This window comes from Prionailurus bengalensis, chromosome B2 (assembly GCF_016509475.1).
Source record: "Prionailurus bengalensis isolate Pbe53 chromosome B2, Fcat_Pben_1.1_paternal_pri, whole genome shotgun sequence".
In the NCBI taxonomy this organism is placed as follows: Eukaryota; Metazoa; Chordata; class Mammalia; order Carnivora; family Felidae; genus Prionailurus; species Prionailurus bengalensis.
The window spans coordinates 130347572-130371684 of record NC_057349.1 but is presented as its reverse complement, the minus strand read 5'-3'; the positions used below and the strand labels follow the sequence as shown (position 1 = coordinate 130371684).

General features: G+C 36.4%; 1 protein-coding gene across 6 annotated transcripts in view; it reads right to left on the bottom strand.

Annotated features, from left to right (window-relative positions):
• The window catches only part of UTRN (utrophin), a 478053-nt gene that overhangs the window by 296534 nt on the left and 157406 nt on the right, over positions 1-24113 (bottom strand). For 5 of the 6 annotated variants that reach the window (XM_043592533.1, XM_043592535.1, XM_043592534.1 and 2 more), the window contains exons 33-40: positions 19214-19384; positions 12942-13121; positions 10503-10631; positions 10020-10190; positions 7100-7261; positions 6522-6659; positions 2474-2677; positions 1250-1422 (exon numbers count right to left, since the gene is read on the bottom strand). In XM_043592533.1, the coding sequence (XP_043448468.1) occupies positions 1250-1422; positions 2474-2677; positions 6522-6659; positions 7100-7261; positions 10020-10190; positions 10503-10631; positions 12942-13121; positions 19214-19384 (1328 nt within the window). The remainder of the gene's footprint in view (positions 1-1249; positions 1423-2473; positions 2678-6521; positions 6660-7099; positions 7262-10019; positions 10191-10502; positions 10632-12941; positions 13122-19213; positions 19385-24113) is intronic. The other variant, XM_043592531.1, reaches the window with a different exon arrangement.

Here is a 24113-nt window from a genome sequence, read left to right as displayed (position 1 = left end):
GAAGTGATCTTTTCAAGGACTGTATATTTGCTTGAAATACACCAGCTAAAACAAAGATGAAGAACACAATGCTTAGTTTTTGTGTGAATGTCTTTTCAGTTTTCCAGTACATTTTTCTGGTTAACTTTCCTCTTATGCAGTACTTTACATTGTTCTGTTTCACACTTTATTTGCCTATCCACCACATATGCAGCTACTAATGGTGTCAGTTTGGGGACACCCAGGTGGCTCAGTCAGTTGAGCGTCTGGCTTTGGTTCAGGTCACGACCTCATGGTTCATGGGTTTGAGCCCCGCATTGGACTCTGCCGACAGCTCAGAGCCTGGAGCCTGCTTCGCATTCTGTGTCTCCCTCTCTCTTTGTCCCTCCCCCATTTGTTCTCGTTCTTTCCCTGTCTCTCAAAAGTAAATAAATAAACTTTAAAAAATCTTAAAAAAAAAAAAAAAAAAAAAAAAAAAAGACCTGGGTGGCTAAATTGGTTAAGCGTCCGACTTCACCTCAGGTCATGATCTCACAGCTTATGAGTTCGAGCCCCGCATCAGGCTCTGTGCTGATGGCTCAGAGCCTGGAGCCTGCTTCAGATTCTGTGTCTCCCTCTCTCTCTCTGCCCCTCCCCCCACCCCCAGCTCCGCTCATGCTTTGTCTCTCTCTCTCTCTCTCTCAAAAATAAATAAATATTTTAAAAATAGCATCAGTTTTTATTTCTACTTATTAATAGTTCTGGTCAAAATCTAGAAAAAAGGAGGCTCATTTATACTATATATGTTTTTTAAAGAAAATGAATGCTATTTAGATACTAAAAATTAAAGGTGCTTCCTTTAATTATTAAGATATTATATTGCAAATCATCATCTACATGTGATCTGATTCCTCTTTCTTTAAGGAACCACACTCATCACAATTTACTAAACAAGGCCTATGACATGGATGTGAAACATATTCTCATTAATCTTAGTATACATATGACCTTTGTCACGCCCATGAACTTATATGTCTTTTTAAGAAAAGTATCAACTTAGGGGCGCTGGGTGGCTCAGTCGGTTGAGCAGCCAACTTTGGCTGAGGTCATGATCTCACGGTTCGTGGGTTTGAGCCCCGCGTCAGGCTCTGTGCTGCCAGCTCAGAGCCTGGAGCCTGCTTTGGATTCTGTCTCCCTCTCTCTCTGCCCCTCCCCTGCTTGCACTCTGTCTCTCTCTAAGATAAATAAACATTAAAAAAGTTTTTTTTAGAAAGTATCAATTTCTACATACCCTTTACGATCATTGTACATTCTATTAATTCTGTCCCATTTTGCATTCAACTGAGTAAGTGTATCCCGGATCTGAATGGCTTCAGGTCCAGAGGCTTCAAGAATAACATCTGGTTGTTTTTCATGAATGATGGCAATCTGTTCTCCGAGTTTGTCCAGTTGATCTTTGATATTCTACAAATGCATTGTCACACATTAATAAAATCCAGCAAACAGAAGAACAGAATCACAAAAGACCAAAAATTTATCTTACATAACACTACTTAAAGTATGATGAGACATGATAATTGTTGCTCATCAAAGCTGACAACTTTTTAAAAAATAATACCCTGTATTGAACAAAGTGTGAGAAATGCTACATAATATCCTAATGGCAGAAAAGAAATCCTCACAGTTGTTCAAAGCAGCATTTGTACAGGACATATAAAAAGCTTCAATGGTATTCTATAAAGGTAAAGTATTTGAAGCTGGAATTATTTATATTTTTCAATATCTTTAAGTGACTAAAATGAGCTATCAAACATATCAAATCTAATAGCAATTTTATTGCAAAATTATACATAAGTGCAGTCAAATTATATGAAAAAGCCCTGGTGGCATTTAATAGTCTTGTGAACAACTAAAAACTTCCAGATCCCTAATTAAATTATAATCAACATACCTCACACCCCAACAACTGGCCAATCTTAAATCGTTATAGATGACAAGATAAATGCCGGTATTTTGCATCAACTGACAATCAAGTTTATAAGAAAGAGAATACGATTTGTGCATGTGTTTGATTACAAAAAAGTTTCTGGGGCGCCTGGGTGGCTCAGTCGGTTAAGCATTCTACTCGATTTTGGCTCGGAGCATGATCTCACAGTTTGTGAGCCCACACCAGGCTCTGTGCTGATGGCACAGAGCCTGCTTGGACTCTCTCTGTCTGCCTCTCTCTCTGCCCCTCACTCACTCATGCTCTCTCTCTCTCTCTCTATCAAAATAAATAAATAAAAACTTTAAAAAAATGTTTCTGATGTTGCAAAGAATTAATAACTATGCATACATACTTCTGAAAAATGAAAATTTTGATAGTATTTCATTGGTGAAATGGGAAAGACTGATTATTCATACACATTACTAATTCCTTGGCACAAATTTTAAAAATTATAGACCATCTACAAAGGCACAAGGACAGATTCCTTGCTTTCTTTCTAAGTTCACTGTGGCTATTTAAATGAGGTACCTGGAGCTTTACCTTCAAAGAGTCTTCCTGAAAAGAGAAGTCTTCATAGACCACAGTGTTTAGCTCTGGAGCATTAAGTAATAATTCAGTATCATCCATGGAAAGTAAAACTTTGTTAATTTCAACCAGATAATCTGTGGGAGGAGGGGGCGATCGAGTTCCAGGAGCAAGCTGACCTGTTCTCCTCTGTTGATTAGGAACTGCCTATAAAAACAATAATAATAAGGCACATCTCTTAAAATATACCCACAATAAACAGCAGCAAACAGAAAAAACCACAAGACTATTTTCGGCAGCAATGCAATATCATGAACCCAAATTAAAAATTTTCACTTTTAATTTTTTATATTTTTGCCCTGTATTGCTGTAGAAACCCTTAGCAATCTCTATACTGATTTTCTTCCAAACCTGCTATTAAACAGCATAAATAGGTTAAAGCTTGAAAGGTTTTTCTTTAAGACTTGGGCCACCTGAACTCATTTAGCAAACAAGAAAACATAACAACTCCTTTCCTGAGCTGTTGAGGAAATAAGAATATGCCGCAAATCATAAAGTTCTATGTGAAATAAAACATTTTAATACCGCTATTACTTTACCCATTGAGTAAAATGTCACAATTAGATTAAACACTTCTAGGCCTCACCGTTGAAAGTATAAGTAAGTTTAACATGTGTTCATAATGTAAGAAATGCAGTGGTGGTTTTGATAAAATAATAACCCAGGTAATTCAGGGTAACATCTTAACCTTTGAGAACAATATTACAGAACATAACTCTCCTAGATAAGACAACAGGTCCTAACATAAATTCAGACGGATCCTAAGCTGGGTGAACTTATTTGGGTGGACTACTTATTAATACATCCTTTAATCAGAGCTTTCTCAACAAAAACAGTGCTCTCTGGGATGGGCTACCAGTCTTTCAGGAGTTCAAGTCCTTTACTCCAAATGGCTACAATTTATTAAATGCCCATCTACTACTTGCAAATGGCAAAGTACATCTGCTCATGAATTAAGGTGGCTTTCCTGATGCTTTCACTATCTTCCTATATTGAACTTCTAAAAAACGATATTCCTTTGCAAATTCAAAGATGGCAGAGAAAATGATCATAAACACATATTCACTGAGTGATCCTGAAAATGTTTACAGTTATCATTCCTAAATGAAACCAAGACTCAAGACTAAAACCAGTGAGTCAATAACATGGTATTGAACCTAGAGGTCTATATTCATTTGTCTCCTGTAACATGATAAACTGCTTTCACCTATTGCTAGACAGTCCTGGATAGTAGGATAGAAGCAAGCCTACATAGATGTCCTGATTTTATCCACAAGATTATTTCTACTTGAAATTAATATTAGTTTTGTTATACTAATGCCATGCATTCAAATTTTAGTCTGAAAGCATTCCAGATATTTATCCATATGTCCAAGAAGACAAATTATATTTTTTAAGCAAATATAAAAGAACAAGAAGGTCAGAAGTTATTGTAAATAGAAAGCTCCAAATTAAAAATAAAATCACTTTCATTAAAGACTGCCTTTTTCTATTCAGTCTGTAAAGATAGTCTAGGATTTTCTGAGCCTCCATACTTCCTGCAGAAGAAGCAGCAAGGCAGTTCAAAATTTAAACATGTGCTTTCTAGATTCCCAAAATAGATTTTATTCCAAGAGAGTGATCAATCAAAATGTCCTAGGAGGAGGAAAAAAAAAAAAAAAAAAAAACAGTCCTCAAGATCTGACCCAGACTTTACTTCTGGATACTTTTATTTTTATTCTGCTAGACATAAAAATACAAATCTACTGCAAAGTAATGCTAAAATCTTAGTGTTACTTGATGTTGATCATGTCATACACAACCAAAATTTCAGATAGATAGATGAAAAAGTTTATTTTATAATGAAAATTTTATTAAAAGTTTCTAAGTTTTGTTTCTATCAAACCATAGGGGAAAACCAGGACTAAACAGAACTGAATAGTCATCATCTCTGCAAAATAAGGACTTTCTAGATCCCAAACAGGCTGGCAAAAAAAAAAGAAAACACAAAGGGAAAACACAGTCATGTAGGGTTAAACAAAAATTTTAAATGGTTGCATGTTAAAAATAATAAAAATCATTAAATGGTTGCATGATAAAAATCAATAAAATAATACTTTTATAGCAAATATGACGAGATTAATATATTTATTTTATAAAGAGCTCACACGTATTTTAAAAATAGTAATACATACCCTAGTCAACACAAATGGGAAAAGGTCATTTAACACACACTTCAAATGAGAAAATAAGACCTATACACTGATGGCTCTAAATTCTGACTGCACATTAGAATTACCTAGAGAATTGTTTGTTTGGTTTTTTGTTTTTTTTAAGAATGTTCACACATAGGCCCGACCTAAGAGATTTTGATTTAACTGGTTTGGGAGTCTGATTTTTTTTTAAGTTCCTCCAAGGGATTCTGATGTTCACAGACAAGCAAGTTTTAAAAACTTCAGATCTGCAGAAGAATATGGTCTAATAAAATAAGGACAAAAGCATTTCAAACGTTTTAAGAACATTTTAGTTACAATAACTAATGTTAGTGAACCCAAAATAAAATAAGCCTTTTGTGGTATATATTAGTACTCTTAAAAAATGTATTCATTTGTTAAAAGTCTAAAAATTATTTCTGTTTTGGACCAGTAATGATTTATGATTTGGCACCCGAAGATGAAGTTCTAGGGAAGTAAGATACCTGTAAATAACAGTGAAGCAAAGAACTACAATATCATCTGAAAAATGTTAGGAATAAAAATGGAGCCAAGCCTTAAAAGATAATACATTTTTCAGGTAAAATAAGGAGATAAAACCCACACCAGAGAATAATAATAAAATTAGAAAAGACCTTAAAGATGGAAAGGCACTGGTTTCTTTGGGAAAATATACAGAAAAACAGCAAACTCTGCTACCTGGTGACTGCGAGTGAATCGAAGAGGTAGCTGGAGGTCAGATGAAGTATCAGTGTACCATGACAGTAATGAACCTTGCACTTAAAGCCTTTTCTGTATTTTGTAAGGTTTTCCTCAACACTTTCTTAGGTAAAGGAATGTCATGACCAGCGACAACTTTGGGATAAGTAATTCTGGGAGGATGGGCTAGAGTTAAGAAAAACTGGACATAAAACAGACTCAGCTTGAAACACACTGTAATGGCTAACAGGATAAAATCCTACAAGTCTGAATTATGGAAAGAATAGTGGGCTAAGAAATTCAGTCATCTCCCCAGGGTCATAAAGCAAGTAATTGGTAGCACTGTGCCTAACTTCAGGTTCTGCAGCATCTTAGTTCATTCAGAAGTGATGTTTTTAATGCCTACTCGATGTAGTGTGAAGAAAAACCACCCATTCTTAAATTAGAATGGAGAGTTTAAGGAAATAAACTAAGATAAGGAATAACTTAAGAAACACAGGTTAGAAGGGAAGAGAGAGGACAAATTTAGCTTGGTACATGTTATAAGCTTGTGGTACAAACAGATTGAGACATCCAACAGGCAGCAAACTGAGAGACTAGAATCTTCTACTATATTCAACATTGCTAACTAAAAATGGTTCTTAGAAGGATTACCTAAGAACAGACTTTTAGAGAACACCAACACACTTGCAATGCAGCTGGGGAGATGGTCATTGAAAAGAGAGCTGGTAGTGAATCTTTTTTCTAGACTACAAGTCATCATTTATCAATTCACAAATTTAGTTCTTTGTAAACTAAAATTTTTGTTGAGGCGATCAAGACCTCCACATATAAAATACAGAATTCAAACAAGTCACTTCTAAAAAGGATAGATGCCTTTTAGATTTAATACATTATTAAAAGTCCAAAAGAGATCCCAATATAAGATTTTATGTTTCTATTTTCTTTGAGTCCTGTCCCATCCAAAAATACAGACATATTTAGTAATAAATACTATTCCACCTATTTTTTAAGGTATCCATGAATGCAACATCAAATATCTGAATGGCAAGAGCTAAATAAGTTCTTCAAGTAGAACAGAGACTCTCCCAGGACAATACCTTAGTTTTATTGTACTTTGTACGCAAAAGTAGTAACTGCAAACGGATCTTTTCCTTTTTATTCTCCTCCATAGGTTCATGTAACATTTGTTCTCCTCTTTGTAGAACTTCCTCAACCTGGGCTCTCTCTTCATCCATCTGAATGTTTAATAGGAAAAAAAAAAAGTTACTCAAAAGAAAAATATATAACAGCATCACTTACTAATCAGTTCCCAAGTAGGAGAACTAACCTATGAAGTAGATCAGTCAAAATCTGTTCATCTGAATAAGTAACAAAAATTCAGGTTTTTAAAAAACATTTCATATTTGACTTTAACTATCTCATAAAGAATGTTAATTTAGCAGAAGTTAGAGAACATCTAAAATAACACTACCTTTAGTCAGAAAGTGTATCTATTTTCTTAAGCACTACATAAATCGCTTGGCAAATCTTACAACACTCAGGAGAAAATCACATTTGGGTCTATCCTTTGGCATGATTTGGCAGATTCTTTGGTTAAACATCACTGATGTAAAAATATAATGCACAGAACAGAACGATAAGAACACCATGGTTTTGAAAACCTCCCTGAACCAACCTTTTCATCTTCTTCACTGAATTCCAAGTGTTTTTCCACAACTTTTAACATATTTTCTATGTCAATTTCTAATTTTTCCAGGTCAGCGAAAAGTACATCAGTTTCATGTGCTTCGGTGGTGACCAGACACTGGTATGATAATGGTTCCTGGCCAATTAGCAACTGCAGAAGAAAAAGTGTTCTTTGAAAAGATACATTTTTTTTTAAGGGTGAGCACAAGTGCGGGGGACAAGCTGAGGGAGGGATTGAGGGAGGCAGTGAGGGAGGAGTGAGAGACAGAGAGAGAGAATCTTAAGCAGTCTCCATGCCCAGTATGGAGCCCAACATGGGGCTTGATCTCACAACCATGAGATCATGACCTGAGCCGAAATCAAAAGTTGGATGCTTAACCACTGAGCCATCCAGGCGCCCAAGATCCATTCTTCACCAGACATTCTGGCATTAATCAGAGGGATGGAGCGTCAAGAGTGGAACTAGCACTTATTTGAATTGACTTTAATTTCATTCATCCATATAGCAACGAATTTATCTATTTGGGCTTCTTGGAGTTACCAATTTTCTCCAAACTCCAGGCAGAGATGTGAACTAGTGTGCAAATAACTATGGCTGCCTGGACTGCAGTGTGGGGGATTCTGAGATCGCACATGAGCATGGTAGGAAAAAAAAAAGTTAGGGAGGGAACCAAACCATAGGAGACTTAAAAACTGAGAATAAACTGAGGGTTGATGTGGAGTGGGAATGAAGGGAAGGTGGGTGATGGGCATTGAGGAGGGCACCTGTTGGGAGGAGCACTGGGTGTTGAATGGAAACCAATTTGACAATAAACTGCATATTAAAAAATAAAATAAAATAAAATAAAAATGCTCCAATGAAAAAATAGAAAAAAATTTTAAAAAGACGTGTAAAAGGATTTGACAATTCAATATTTATAAAAGCACACTAAAAGTGGAAAACTGACTTAGGAAAGTATAATAGATCATACAATGGAACACACCACAGCTGTTGAAAACCATGTCAAAGGAGAACATATGAAACAATATAAACAATTGATAATATCACATACATGTAAGAGTAGACATGTATGCCAAAATGTTGACAGAAGTTATTTATGGGGATATAATAACTTTGCTTCTTTGTGCTTCCTCTCACTCTATTCTTATGTCTCATGCCTTACTCTTTTATACCAGGAAAATGCTCCCACATATCTATTGAAAGGAACAAATGAGCTTAGGACAGAAGGTAGGGAAGTTAAGGTCAAAGCTAAGGAAGACAAAAGTTAAAGCAAGTTACTTGTTTTCCTTAAGATGTGAATAATCTAAGTATACTCATGAGCTATGAAAGATAGTTTGGCCTTTTATGTCAGACATTTCAAATTAAAGCAAACTTAGATAATATTTACTTCTTGCAAAAAACAGGGTCCTTCCTCTAGATAATTTCCATACACAACTCTCAAGAGGTAGAATTAACCAAATATTCAAAAATGCCAATCCAGGGGCCCACCTGGGATCCTGAAAAACTCATAATCCTCTGTCAAAATTAACAGCTGGTTTGAATGACCCCCAAAGTGAGCTATGCAGCTTTTGGTTTTTGCCCTACCAAACCATCAAAAGGCTTTCATCTTTTCAAGTTAACATTTACTGAGCACCTGCCACACCCCAGGCCTTGAGAACACTGCAATAAAATGTTTCATTTCCTCCTCTCATTAGACAAGGGAAAGAGGAAAAAGAATTTGTAAGACACACACAGAGGGAAAAAATTATAATATGGTAGAATCAATAAAAACTTTTTAAGAAAATCTGTTATTTATTCTCCTCTTATTTTACTTTATTTTTATTTTATCTTAGAGACAAAGCGTGAGTGGGGGAGAGGGGCAAAGGGAACGAGAGACAGAGAGAATCCCAGGCAGGTTCCATACTCAGTGCGGATCCCACATCCCTGGGATCATAACCTGAGCAGAAATTAAGAGTTGGATGCTCGACCAAGCCACCCAGGGGCTCCATCCTCTTATTTAAATTCATAAAGCCCCTTTTCAAATTTATAACAGCAGATAATACCTTTCTGCATTAGGTCTAAATTGTTAAATTACTTGTAACTTTCAGATGCAATAACATGTAAAGCACAAAAAATGACTTCACACATGTGCAGTGTGCACAAGTTTATAAAGTAGACTATACAGTAATGGGTTTAATATTCGTCCCTAGCTTGGAAATGAGTCTCATTATTTTATAGCCACTTTTAACTTCTGAATGAGACTCTGACCCCTTTTCTCAAATGGGTTATTTTCTTCAAGATTAATTTCTTGTTTTCTCTCCTTCACATGCAAAATCACAAATAAATAAGGACCAATGCTCCATTCAAGGAAAAAGTCATTAAAATCGTTTTAATTTAAAATTTTGTGAGGGGCGCCTGGGTGGCGCAGTCGGTTAAGCGTCCGACTTCAGCCAGGTCACGATCTCGCAGTCCGTGAGTTCGAGCCCTGCGTCGGGCTCTGGGCTGATGGCTCAGAGCCTGGAGCCTGTTTCCGATTCTGTGTCTCCCTCTCTCTCTGCCCCTCCCCCGTTCATGCTCTGTCTCTCTCTGTCCCAAAAATAAATAAACGTTGAAAAAAAAAATTTTAATTTTGTGATGTAGGGGTGCCTGGGTGGTTCAGTCAGTTCAGCTTCTGACTCCTGATATTGGTTCAGGTCATGATCCCAGGGTTGTGGGATCAAGCCCCACGTCAGGATCCAAGCTGAGTGTGGAGCTTGCTTAAGATTTTCTCTCTCACTCCCTCTGCCCCTCACCCCGCTCTCCCTCTCTCTCAATAAATAAGCAAGTAAATAAATAATAAAATTTTTTGATGTATATACCCAAGAATCACATATCATTGAGACACATGACCACAGGAAAAATACTTTTATATTAAAATATTATTACTCACTTTGGCACTTTTGATATGTTGAGAAACCTTTTCAAAGTTTCTATTCAGTTCAGCTAATTTTGGTTCTACAAGTTCCCTGCTTGCGCCTCCACGTGTATTCATCAAAACAACAGCTTGGTCACGAACATTTTCAACTTGGAGGCTGGCATCATCCAGCTCAGATATTAAACGCTGATTGTAAGAAAACACAAAATTAGCACATGGGGAAAATCAAAGCCAAACATCACTGTGATGCTAACTCAGAATTAGAGGTAGTTTAAATAAATTTCTTGGATCCCTAGAAAATATTTTAGGATAATCAATGTAATGAAGAGCTGCTCACATGACTCATTCGAAACCTTAGTTTCTCCCACCAAAATAAAAATGAATGAATCAAATGCATGGAAACAAATGAGTGCACAAGTAACTCTGAGCATGAGAGAAAAGACCACACTAAATCCTCCATTCCCAGAAGTAGAAGTACTGATCCTCTGTGCTTGGTACCTTCACAATTTCTTCCCGTTTGCTTGCTGGTTTTTTTTCAATCTCATCCAATAAAGCTTCAGCTTGATAAAGCCAGGTACTTATGTGAGCAACATTTCCATCAAATATTTCCAATTGGTTCTGATGATTCTAGAAAAGAAATTAATGAAACGCTGGTACAATCACACGCAATACTTCAGACATTTATAATCTTAGAAGACATTTAAAAGACCTTCAAAAAGCTAAATGTATGCTGAATTTCAAAAGAGGTTTCCATCTTTCTGCAAAGCTCTTTCCCAGTGAATAAGTCTCATTCCTAAAACTTCATAGCTAGGGTTAAATGGTGTTTAAATTTATTTGATTTAGACCTCAATACAATATTGTTAAAGGTTGAAGAAAGATAAAAGGTGAAACTTTCTTTTTCAATTTCATTTTGTTTGTATCCCTTATTCTTCATTCTTCTAAGTAATCTCATCTGCCACCCCTTGACCTATTTTTTTAAAAACTCACTTAAAAAGTAATAATATAAGGGCACCGGAGTGGCTCAGTCAGTTAAGCATCCGACTTTGGCTCAGGTCATGATCTTGCAGTCCATGAGTTTGAACCCTCCATCGGGCTCTGCATCGGTGGTGCACAGCCTGTTTGAGATTCTCATTCTCTCTCTCTCTCTCTCTCTCTCACTCTTATAATAAATAAATAAATAAAATTAAAAAAACTTTCAAAAAGCAGTAATATAAAAGAATTATTAAAATATGCACTGAATAAGATTCTGCCTGCTCAATGGACTGTAACTGATTGTAGGATAGGCCTGTGGCTTGTCACCTTGGTGCCACCAGCACTTAATATTATAGCCGGCACAGACCTCACTAACGTTTCTTGAAGCAGGACAGAAAATGTGAGTGAGAGAATAAACGTGAAAACAAGAAAAAAACAGTAAAACTAATTAAAACTAAGCAAAATAGTTGAGGCTAAAGCAAGAATTTAGAACCTGATCAAAAAGAGTGGGGCAGCCCTTACATGAAATTAACAACTTCTAAGAACTGTATTTGATAGGACAAAGGAAACTAGAAAAAAACTGAGAAGTATTTCAAAGACGAGAAAACAAATTGTAAATCCATTAATATGAAAGAATAGTTTAAGAAAAGAAAATGAGAATCAATGAGAAAAGTTTTGACAGTGATCTGGATTCTAAGAACGGTGAACTGATGAGCACCAGACTTATTTAATGTTAAATGCTCTAATAGGAAAATAAAGGCATTATTTGAAGGAAGAATTTGGAAAGTACAGACTGAAGAATATAGAAGTAAGGGCTGGGAGAATGTGGACTTAAGTTGGTTACAGTAAAAATGAATGTATAAAATATTTCATGAACACATTCTATGAGCCAAAAGTTTTACGTTTGTTATTTAACATTTAAGAACTCTGTAAGGTATGTTCTCTTATTCCAATTTTATATATAGGGGAATTAAAATGTAGCAAGATTTAAGTAATTTACCCAAGTTTTGTTCTTAATAATCGATTCTGGGTACGGTTCTCACCAATCAAGATATGATCCCATGAACTTCAATGCCCTACACATTATGATTGATTCCAGTAAATGCTCAAACACACAATAATTTATTTTTTTCCGTCTCTATTTATTACCCAGTAATTCTATGAATTTGAAAAAAGTCCTATCCCAGATATGTCAAAACAAAATGATAATTTATAAATAAACTCCCTCTAAGGGAAGAGAGAGGGAGGCTGCCATATTCATTGTTAGTATAAGAGGGACAGAAAACCACTGTGAAATTTAACAGGTCACTCTATCCAGGTAATAATTAACAGTGGAATAACGAAAGACTAACAACATAAAACATTTAACAATTATCATAATCAACACCATAATATCAAAAATTGGTTGTTTTAAGTATAGCTATCTAGTTATTTATACATGTTTCTTGTCACATAATCCTCACAAAAACCGTATGAGGTTGAAATTATAATAATGCCCATTTACATATGAGAAAAATGAGATTTAGAGAGCTTTAAGTGACTTGACCAATGTCACCCAGCTACTAGTCAAAATTTTTACTTAGGCCATGAGATGCTAAAACCCGTGCTCTTAACTAGTATGCCATTATTAGAACATAATAAGTATTATATACATATGGTTTGTGAAAGCATGACAATAAATATAATACCAAATCATTAAAATATAACAAGAGAGGTACACTTATTAAGATATTAAAGTACATATTTCTATGTATATCACAAATGGTATATTACTTAACAGAGACATTTTTCACCCTAGAAATTTACTATCTTTTCAAATGAAAAAATAAAATGCAGTTTAATGAAATTAATTCTCTTGAAGCAAAACATTATTGTGACACACAGAAAACAGGATTTAAACTTCCAATCAAAGCTGTATTGGTTTTTCAGCAACTAAAGGAGACAAGATTTCATCCTGAAACATACCATCAGCGTACTGCACCAGTCCTCTGTCCAGGTACGGACACGGCTCCACCCAGCCCTAAGGACACAAAGCCTCTCTTCTAAAACAGGCTCACTGCCCTCGATCAAGTTCTGGAGGGCAGTACTACTCTCTGTGATGGCATTTAAATCAGCTTTTCTCTTTTCCAGATCCTTCAGGATATTCTAGAAAATAAAAATACCAACACCCACTTGATGTTTCAGAACATTATAAATGTTCATCCAACTTTAATTTTTAAAGAACTTTTCTTCCATATATGCATGGCAGTCCGCGAGTCCCCCAGATAATTTACAATATCTGAAAGGTTTCCAATGTTCCACAACCTATTAAATGTTCAGGGTTCTTCAATTCCTAACAAAAATTAAAACACTGAATTATGCAAATACAAAAAAGTAACAAACTCAGCTGTAAAAAATCTGAGTTTTGTTCACTTTAAGTACAAATTCCATTTATTACACACAAACACCAAGTGTCTTCATCATAATTTTAGACCTAAAGAATCAATTTTATATTCAGTCACTGTAAGATGGCAAAGCTGAACTATTCCAGAACTCGTAAGTCTGAAAGTTTCATAATGAATTTATCTCCTTGACTACTACAGGAAACTACTGATGCATACTACCTTTATTTACAAGGATAACACCCTGCACTGGGTGACTTAATAGATAATCTGTGGTATAAGAATTACAAAAAATATTTCATCGTAACTAAATCATAAGAGAACCAGCACATCTAAGCTGTAGTTAACAATTGTCATAGGCAAAAATAATACTCTGGATGTATTCACACATTCATAAATTTGACCAGGCAAGATGTGTACTCAGCAAGGGGCATTTGGGTGGCTCAGCTGGTTAAGCGACCGACTTTAGCTCAGGTCATGATCTCACAGCTCATGAGTTTGAGCCCCATACCACCAGTGCAGAGCCTGCATGGGATTCTCTCTCTCTCTCTCTCTCTCTCTTTCTCTCTCTCTCTCTCTCTCAAAATAAATAAATACTCTTTTCTCTCTCTCAAAATCAATAAATCAATAAATACTTTTTTAAAAAAATTTTTTTTTCAACGTTTATTTATGTTTGGGACAGAGAGAGACAGAGCATGAACGGGGGAGGGGCAGAGAGAGAGGGAGACACAGAATCGGAAACAGGCTCCAGGCTCTGAGCCATCAGCCCCGAGCCCGACGCGGGGCTTGAACTCCCAGACCTCGAGATCGTGACCTGGCTGAAGTCGGACGCTCAACCGACTGCGCCACCCAGGCGCCCCAATAAATACTTTTTAAAAAAGGACACATACTCAGAGAAATATAGCAAAAATGCTGGATCCCAAAATTAAAACTACAAAGTTGTTTCAATCAAAAGGTAATAAAAAAAAAAAAAAAAATTAAAAAAAAAAAAAAAAGGGGCGCCTGGGTGGCGCAGTCAGTTAAGCGTCCGACTTCAGCCAGGTCACGATCTCGCGGTCCGTGAGTTCGAGCCCCGCGTCAGGCTCTGGGCTGATGGCTCAGAGCCTGGAGCCTGTTTCCGATTCTGGGTCTTCCTCTCTCTCTGCCCCTCCCCCGTTCATGCTCTGTCTCTCTCTGTCCCAGAAATAAATAAACGTTGAAAAAAAAAAAATTTTTTTTAAAAAAAAGGTAATATAAGCATATCCATCCCACTGCTATTGTACCTTTTTTAACCAACACTTAAACAAATCATTTCAAGGAGCTCATTTATATTTAATCTCACATCACTAAATTTCATTTTGGAAGGCATAAAAATTGCAAATTCCCAAATCAGTCAAGGTTTAAACATTCACTTGGCTATATCAAATACTGGTATACTTATAAAGACACTAAAATATTCTTCTCCAGAAGGGAGAAAAAAAAAAAACAAAACCCACAGCCACTCTCTCTGCAGTTAAGGCTTTCTATATACCTTCAGTGGCAATGTACTGATTGACTAGAACAGTCTTTAAGAACTATAAAAATAATTAACAAGAAATTAAATGTAAACAGTATATACAACTATCTGTGCTAACAGACTACTGTAAAGAAAATGACTACACTGAAAATAAAAATACTGAAACACTGAAACACTGAAAAAAAAATAAGCTATCAAAAATAGTATTAACGTTCAGGAATGAAAATATTATATTTTTACATTGAAATAATTTTATATAAATTTTAAGTGTAAATACATTAAAATGCTATGAAATATTAATGTTTCTTAAATCTGAAAACAATATTGAAAAAGTGGGTGATTATGTTACATACTAATGTTCCATTTGATTTACTCGAGTGAAAAAAATGTGCTATGAATTTGTGACTTGTATTTACCATCTTCATTATTTCAAACCTGAAATAAGATTAAATGGGAATTTAAAATTGAATAGTTCCAGAAGAGACAAACATACCATTATTTTAAGTCTTTACCTTAAAAAATTATGAGAATCAACTAACTGAATTGATATGAGTAAAAAAATTAACTGAATTGATTTGAGTACACAAAGATGAATGATTAAAAATTAAATCTGGGGCGCCTGGGTGGCACAGTCGGTTGAGCGTCCGACTTCAGCCAGGTCATGATCTCGCAGTCTGTGAGTTGGAGCCCCGCGTCAGGCTCAGGGCTGATGGCTCAGAGCCTGGAGCCTGTTTCCGATTCTGTGTCTCCCTCTCTCTCTGCCCCTCCCCCGTTCATGCTCTGTCTCTCTCTGTGCCAAAAATAAATAAACGTTGAAAAAAAAAATTAAAAAAAAATAAATTAAAAAAAAAAATTACATCTGCAAAAATCAGTATCACCTATGTACAAGCCATAAGTAATTAGTAGTAAAGACAAAGCATACTTTTTATACACTTACAAAAACAAATAAATATGTAGGAATAAACATCTTTGCACCCATACATAATGTTTTTGAAGGAAAAAACCAAAGCATTATATAGAATGTTAAAACATTGGGGGGAAAAAATGAAACATACCATGTTACTAAAAAGACTTATTATAACAGAGATATTAATTCCCCTGAAAACAAGTCTATAAATTTATGGCAATTCAAACCAAATTTCTAACGGAATTTTGTTTGAGAGAGAGACAGCATGCATATGCAAGCTCCAACAGGAGAAGAGCAGAGGGAAAGGGGGAGAGAGAATCTTAAGTATGCTGCAGCCCAACATGGAACCCAGCACAGAGCCTACAGTGGAGCCCAATGTGGGGCTTTATCTCACCACTGTGAGATCATGACTTGAGCTGAAATCAAGAGTCAGACACTTAACCGACTGAGCCACCCAGTCACCCTCTAACAGAATTTTTTAATAATTTCAGATTAATAATTCTAAAATTTATATAAGTATATAAAAAAAACAGAAGCATAAAGACAGGGAATCCATTAGCTACATGTTGAAATATATCATGAAACCATATAGTTAAACAGCTGAAGAACAATTCAGAGGGTCAGATCAGTGAAGCAAAGCAACAGGCAAAAAAAAAAAAAAAAAAGAATTTAGCATGTCAAATCAGTGGGGAAATGATAATTAATAAATAGTGCTGAGACACATGGTTAACTATTCAGAAAAGAAGGTTAGAACCTTACCTCATGATATATACCAAAATAAATTCCACTGGATTAAAACATTAAAGGTAAAAGATGAAACTATAAAAGAGCTAGAAGAAAATATAAGTGAATAGTTATACAACCTTGGAGTAGAGAATAGTGTTGGCTTTTATAAGCACTAAAAGCAGAAACAATGAGGAAAAATATGAATGTATTCTTAAAAAATACATAATACAGTGGTTTAAAAAAAACATACAGAACAGAAAGGAAAGCGCAATGGCAAAAAAAATAATAATAATAATAAATGAAAAATAAAAAAGATTAAGAAAAGTGGAACAATATACAACACACTAAGTATTTATAATTGCAATAGGTCAAGAGCTCTAAATGAAAAGACCAAAATGGTCAAAATGACAAAGAGGCAATTTTTTAAAAAGAGCTATAAATGGCCTCTAACCTTTGGAAAATGTAGTAAATAACTAAAACATGGTATTTGCCTGCTGTTAAGCAAGTAGGAATTCTCACTCACAGCTGGTGGGTACATTTCTGAAGGGCAATTTCATAGTATGTATTAGAATTTTAAATCAATATATCCCTTGGCCAATATTTTTAAGGCTAAGAATTTTTCCTCAAGAAATAATTATAAATGTATGCTATGATTAAGCTTCACAGCACTTTTTACAATAGTGAAAATTGGCACTAATTTATAGAAATAAATGGGAATGGGACAATAAAAAGTACGCAATAAAATACCATGCCTCTCCAATGTGTGATACAAAAATACTTGCAAGTAGAATATTAAAGGTTTTTCGAAACAAGGTCAAAAAACATTAGACACAATATAATTATTTGTAAATGTTTGTGGCCATGCATGTTTGTATGTATGTGCCTATAAAAAACTAAAATGAAAGCAGTATATTCTTGGATTATAAATTATTTTTGCTTCTGTCTTCTTATTTTAAAGTTTATTTATTTTGAGAGAGAGAGTGATAGAGCGAGAGAGAGTGAGGGTGGGGCAGGGAGAGAGGGACAAAGAGAGAATCTCAAGCAGGCTCTGCACTGTCAGTGCAGAACCCCACTGGGGGATCTGTCCCAAGGACTGTGAGATCATGACCTGAGCTGAAATCAAGAGTCAAGACGTTTAACTGACTAAGCCACCCAGGAGCCCTGCTTCTATCTTTTTAAATTACACTATGCATGTGTCATTCAATTAGCCTATAGGACTTCAGTTATTAATAAGAAAGTAATGGCAGGGTGCCTGGGTGGCTCAGTTGGTTGAGTGTCTGACTTGATTTTGTCCCAGGTCATGATCTCAGGTTTCATGGGTTTGAGCCCCACGCATTGGGCTCCACACTGACAATCCTAAGAAGCCTGCTTAGGATTCTGTCTCTCTCCTTCTTTCTCTGGCCTTCCCACACTCTCGTGTGCACTCACTCTCTCAAATAAGTAAATTTTTAAAAACATAAGAAAATAACAGCTTTCAAAATGTACAAAGAAGATAATATTTCCTTGAAAAACTTAAATTTAGCAGCGGCGCCTGGGTGGCTCAGTCAGTTAAGTGTCTGACTTCCGCTCAGGTCACGATCTCATGGTTTCTGAGTTCAAGCCCTACATCGGGTTCTGTGCTGACAGCACAGAGCCTGGAGCCTGCTTCGGATTCTGTGTCTTCGTCTCTCTCTGCCCCTCCACTTCTCTCTCTCTCTCTCTCAAAAATAATAAATAAACATTAAAAAAAATTTAAAAAAAAAGAAAAACTTAAATTTAACAAAAAAAAATTGGGGGTGCCTTTGCTTTTGCACCCACGAATTCCACGGCACACCCATGAATTCCAGCGTTCTTCCTTTCCTTCCTACATCCCCTCTTCCACACCCTTGTCACCTCACACAGCCCACACAGAACTATACTTTTCTTGAGCGATTCTACTGCCTCGTATCTGGACTTGCTTTCAAGGGTCCTCTCCACGAAGTATTCAAATTAAGAAGCAGCTGTATCACCCAGGACCTTCTCTTCACTTCCCACAAGCAAACACCTGTAGATGTCAAAACTGATACCTGTGACTTGAAATAAATTTCTGTCACCGTATCGAACATTCATACTCAGCATGTATCTCTAGTATACATGCTTCTTGGGAAATAAATTTAGGAAAAGAGAATGCATTGGTTAAAAATAAAACTACTTTGTGTTCTATTCAATTCTTTGTCCACCTCAAAAGGGAGAATTGGCAAATCTACTCTCTAATCTCTGTGATTTCAAAATTACTACAGAGCTACAGAAAACTCTTAGATCTTTTATTGGTTTTCTTTTTTTTTTAATTCTGTTCCTATGCTCTTTATATCAGGTAGTTTGCAGTAGGAAGATTTGTTGCTGGCACAAAAGTTACTATAGAGAATTAATAAATAAATTCAGCACAATTCTTTGTGAAAAATGAATACTCAAAAAGTGTCACCAATTTTGAAGGCAATGATTGTTTTCAAGTACCACATAAGCTCAATGACTATAAAGGCCTTACTGATGAGCCATGAGTTTAATGCTTTTGGAATCAAAGTAGGAATATCTTCTTAAAAATTGTTGTTTTTAATATTCTTTTCTTCTTTCTTAACACACAGAGGTGGAAAAATAATGGGAAACAAGAAAAGACTATGTTTAATATGAAATGGAGATAAATGACATCCTGAACAAAATGCCACAGGTGACCCTGGCATAATACTGGCAGGTAACCTGAACTACAACTTACTTTAGCCCAGGAGATTTCTATATCCAAGTCGCCAAGCAAACTTTCTGAAGTGGATTTCTGTACCAACTCAGCTTCAGTGACAGAGAGCCATTCAGAGAGAGAAGCAGCCTCTTTCTTCATTTTCCGGGCCAACTGTGATGCTTTTTCCAGTTCCTGTTTTCCCTCTGTCACCTGAAAAGGGGAGGGATTGAGAGAGACAGAGAGAGAGAGAGAGAGAGAGAGAAATAAACATGATAGGAGTGAATCCAAGTAATAACTAAAGATCCAAACTCTACTCATACTTAAACCCCAAGACATACATAACCCTTCTCTCTCACACCTAGAATCACTCCATTCTTACATCTCCACAGGAGGACAATATACCATAGAAGTTAAATGTCAGCCAATCTTGGCCTTTCATCTTAGCTCTTCCCACTTCCTTTCTAAGTGACCTTGGCAGAGGCAAAGCCCTCAAAAGTTGTCAACAGAGTATTAAATGACAAAGGACTTGGCCCAGTCCTTGTAACAAAGTTAAGGAATCAGTAAATGGTATCTTTTATTATTTTAAACAGAAGATGCCTTACAGTCCTCTCAAAGAAGTCTGTTTAAAAACACACACAGGACTCCTAGGTGGCTCAGTTGGTTAAGCATCTGACTCTGGATTTCAGCTTAGGTCATATTTTACAGTTTGTGAGATTGAGCCCTGCATCCGGCTCTATGCTGACAGTGCAGAGCCTGTTTGGGATTCTCTCTCTCTCCCTCTCTCTCTGCCCCTCTTACACACTCATGATCTCTCTCTCTCTCTCTCTCTCTCTCTCAAAATAAATAAACTTTAAAACACACACACACACACACACACACACACACACACACACACACACATATGCTTTGGCCTAGAAATTTGAGGGGGGAATAGCATGATTTTCATAATTATGTTTTGTAATTAACTATTTAACTTATAATAAATAACTTTGCAACATAAACCTCTATTATTAAATTGTTTTTGTGGTTGACAGAAAGCAAAATCAACTGAACTAACATTTACCAGGCTCTTTTTTTAATGTTTATTTATTTTGAGAGAGAGAGAGAGAAAGGAGAGGGAATCCCAAGCCACCTACACCTTGTCAGCACAGAGCCCAATACAGGGCTCGCTCTTATGAACCTTGAGATCATGACCTGAGCCAAAATCAAGTCGGTCACTTAACCAACCCAGGCGCCCCTACCAGGCTCTTAACATAGCTCCCGTGTTACACTAGAGAATCTTATACATGCTATACAATAAAACCCACAACAGCCTCTGTGATAGGCCCTATCCCTTCTACTTTGCAGAACAGGGGGGTGAAGCTTAAGGATGCTAAAGCCATGATCAGGGTGGCATGGCCATTGGTTGAGCCTGGTCTGACCCCTTACACTACATGATGGTACTCTCAAAGTATCATTCATAATCTAAAGCTGAGATAACATTTTTAAGGGCATCACAACACAATACATAAGTAAAAATGTGTTCTTTTTATGTGCACATAGGTAGATGCAATTTGCAAAAGTAGTAGAGAGATAAGTCATGTATGAGATGAAATTTTCCTGAATGACATAAAGACTGAATTTTCTTAATAAGTAACATGGAATTACATTTCTTTTTTTTGGTCCCCTAGGTTCATTTTTACTCTTTCATACCTCAAGGATTGATCATTATTAAATTCCTTCTTAAGAGTGAAATATTTTTTCCTACAGAGTTTAATTAAAATTCATGACTTTAAATTAATAGCCCCTCAATGCAGACTTTAGGAGACAAATACATGATTTATATTAAAAGATATTAGGTATTCAAAGGATCTTATCTGACTTTGACATGCCCGGGCAGCTATACAATCATCATAAAACTTAATGCTACCAAAGATTTGTATATTCCAAGAAGAAAATAATTTACAGTTCAATTTATAACAATCTGCTCTTCCTAGTCTAATCAATACATTTTAAGACCTAGTGCATACTGAATTAAGCAGTTTCAAGTTGTAAAGCTTTTACCTATGCATTTATCCTTCTCCCTCTTAGATATTCAACCATTCCCTCTCAATAGGATTATTCCCATCAGCTATGAAACATACTCAAGTCTCTCATGTTTTTTAAAAAAAAAGCAAAACTCCCTTCCTTGGCTCCAACTCCCTTAAGATCATCCTCTGTCCTATCTTTCCCTCACCAGTCCTCAAAACCATTTTCTTACCTCCCTCACATTTCTTACCTCCTCCCATTCTGGCTTCTGTCCCTATCACTTCACAGAAAAGGCCTCTGCTAAGCTCAATAATGACTCCAAGGGCAACAGATCTAAATGGACATTTTTAAATGGACATCATATTTAATGTTCAAGAATTCAAAACCAGTGCCTACACTCATTCTCAAAATACCCTTTTTCCCTGGCTTTCCTGTCCCAGAACTCTCCTGGTGTTACCACTTCTTGCTACTGACTGTAGTTTCATAGATGCATATTTCGTTTGTACCATGTGATCATCGTAAGTGAAATGATTACCATAATCAAGCTAATTAATGCATCCATCATCTCCAATAGTTACCTTTTTTTGTAGTGAAAACATGGATCATCTACTCTTTTAGCAGATTTCAAGTATACAATTATGGAAAACAGTATGGTGGTTCTTCAAAACATTAAAAATAAAAATACCATATGATCCAGTGATCCTACTTTGGTGTATATATCCACAGAAAACAACAATCAGTATTTTGAAGAGGTATCTGCACCCCCATCACCCACCCTCCCCTCCCTCCCACTCCCCATCAACCCTCAGTTTATTCTCAGTTTTTAAGAGTCTCTTATGCTTTGGCTCGCTCTCTCTCTCTCTTTTTTTTTCCTTCCCCTCCCCCATGGTCTTCTGTTAAGTTTCTCAGGATCCACATAAGAGTGAAAACATATGGTATCTGTCTTTCTCTGTATGGCTTATTTCACTTAGCATCACACTCTCCAGTTCCATCCACGTTGCTACAAAAGGCCATATTTCATTCTTTCTCATTGCCACGTAGTATTCCATTGTGTATGTAAACCACAACTTCTTTATCCATTCATCAGTTGATGGACATTTAGGCTCTTTCCATAATTTGGCTACTGTTGAGAGTGCTGCTACAAAAATTGGGGTACAAGTGTCCCTATGCATCAGCACTCCTGTATCCCTGGGTAAATTCCTAGCAGTGCTACTGCTAGGGTAGATCTATTTTTAATTTTTTTTTTAATTTTTTTTTTCAACGTTTATTTTTATTTTTTTTGGGACAGAGAGAGACAGAGCATGAACGGGGGAGGGGCAGAGAGAGAGGGAGACACAGAATCGGAAACAGGCTCCAGGCTCTGAGCCATCAGCCCAGAGCCCGACGCGGGGCTCAAACTCACGGACCGCGAGATCGTGACCTGGCTGAAGTCGGACGCTTAACCGACTGTGCCACCCAGGCGCCCCTATTTTTAATTTTTTGAGGAACCTCCACACTGTTTTCCAGAGCGGCTGCACCAGTTTGCATTCCCACCAACAGTGCAAGAGGGTTCCCGTTTCTCCACATCCTCTCCAGCATCTATAGTCCCCGATTTGTTCATTTTGGCCACTCTGACTGGCATAAGGTGATATCTGAGTGTGGTTTTGATTTGTATTTCCCTGATGAGGAGCGATGTTGAGCATCTTTTCATGTGCCTATTGGCCATCTGGATGTCTTCTTTAGAGAAGTGTCTATTCATGTTTTCTGCCATTTCTTCACTGGATTATTTGTTTTTCAGGTGTGGAGTTTGGTGAGCTCTTTATAGATTTTGGATACTAGCCCTTTGTCTGATATGTCATTTGCAAATATCTTTTCCCATTCCATTGGTTGCCTTTTAGTTTTGTTGACTGTTTCCTTTGCAGTTGCCTTGGCAATTCTAAATAGTGTGACTGTCAACATGAGGGTGCAGATATCTCTTCAATGTAGTCTTTTTGTTTCTGTCGGATATACACCTAGAAGTGGAATTACCAGATCATTGGGTAGTTCTATTTTTAATTTTTTTAGGAATCTGCATACTGCCTTCCACAGTGGTTGCACCAATTTACATTCCCACCAGTGGTGCACAAGGTTTCTCTTTTCTCCACATTCTCTTGGGAATTATCTCTTTTTGACACTACTCATCTAACAGGTGTAAGGTCATATCTCACTGTGGCTTTGATTTGCATTTCCTTGATGATTAGTCATGTTTGAGCACTTTTTCTTGTACTTCTTGATCCACTCTATGTTTTCTTTGGAACAATGCCTATTCAGGTCCTCTGCCCATTTTTTTATTGGATTATTTGCTTTTTTGCTATTGACCTGTATGAATTCTTTATATTTTTTTATATTAACCCATTATTATATATACGACTTGCAAACATTTTTTTTTCCCATTCTGTAGGCTGGCTTTTCATTTCGTTGATGGTTTCTTTTGCTGTGCAGGAGCTCTTTGGTTTAATGTAGTCCCACTCAATCACTTCTCGGCCTTTTGGCTAAGATCAAGTGTGCTGTAATCCCACTCATTTATTTTTTATTTTGTGGCTCATATAGGCTTTTCTTTCACACTATATCCTGTCCCTAGACAATCTCATCACTGAAAACTTTAATTACCATCTCTATGCAGATGACTCATAAAATTCCTAGCGTCAGCCCAGATATATTCCCCAGACTTGAATAACTTTGTGAGTGTCTGATATATTTAATTCATTCTCACAAAGGCACTTCAAATGTGAACATGCCCAATACATGCTTATAATTTTTCCATGTTTCTGCCTCTCCTTCCAGAGCCTCCTCCCAATTATGGCACCATGATCTCCCATGTAACCAAGCTAGAAACCTAGGGGTCATCCTTCATCTCCCTCTCCCCTGTACTCCCACATCTACTCCATCACCAAGTCCTACCCATTTCACTTCT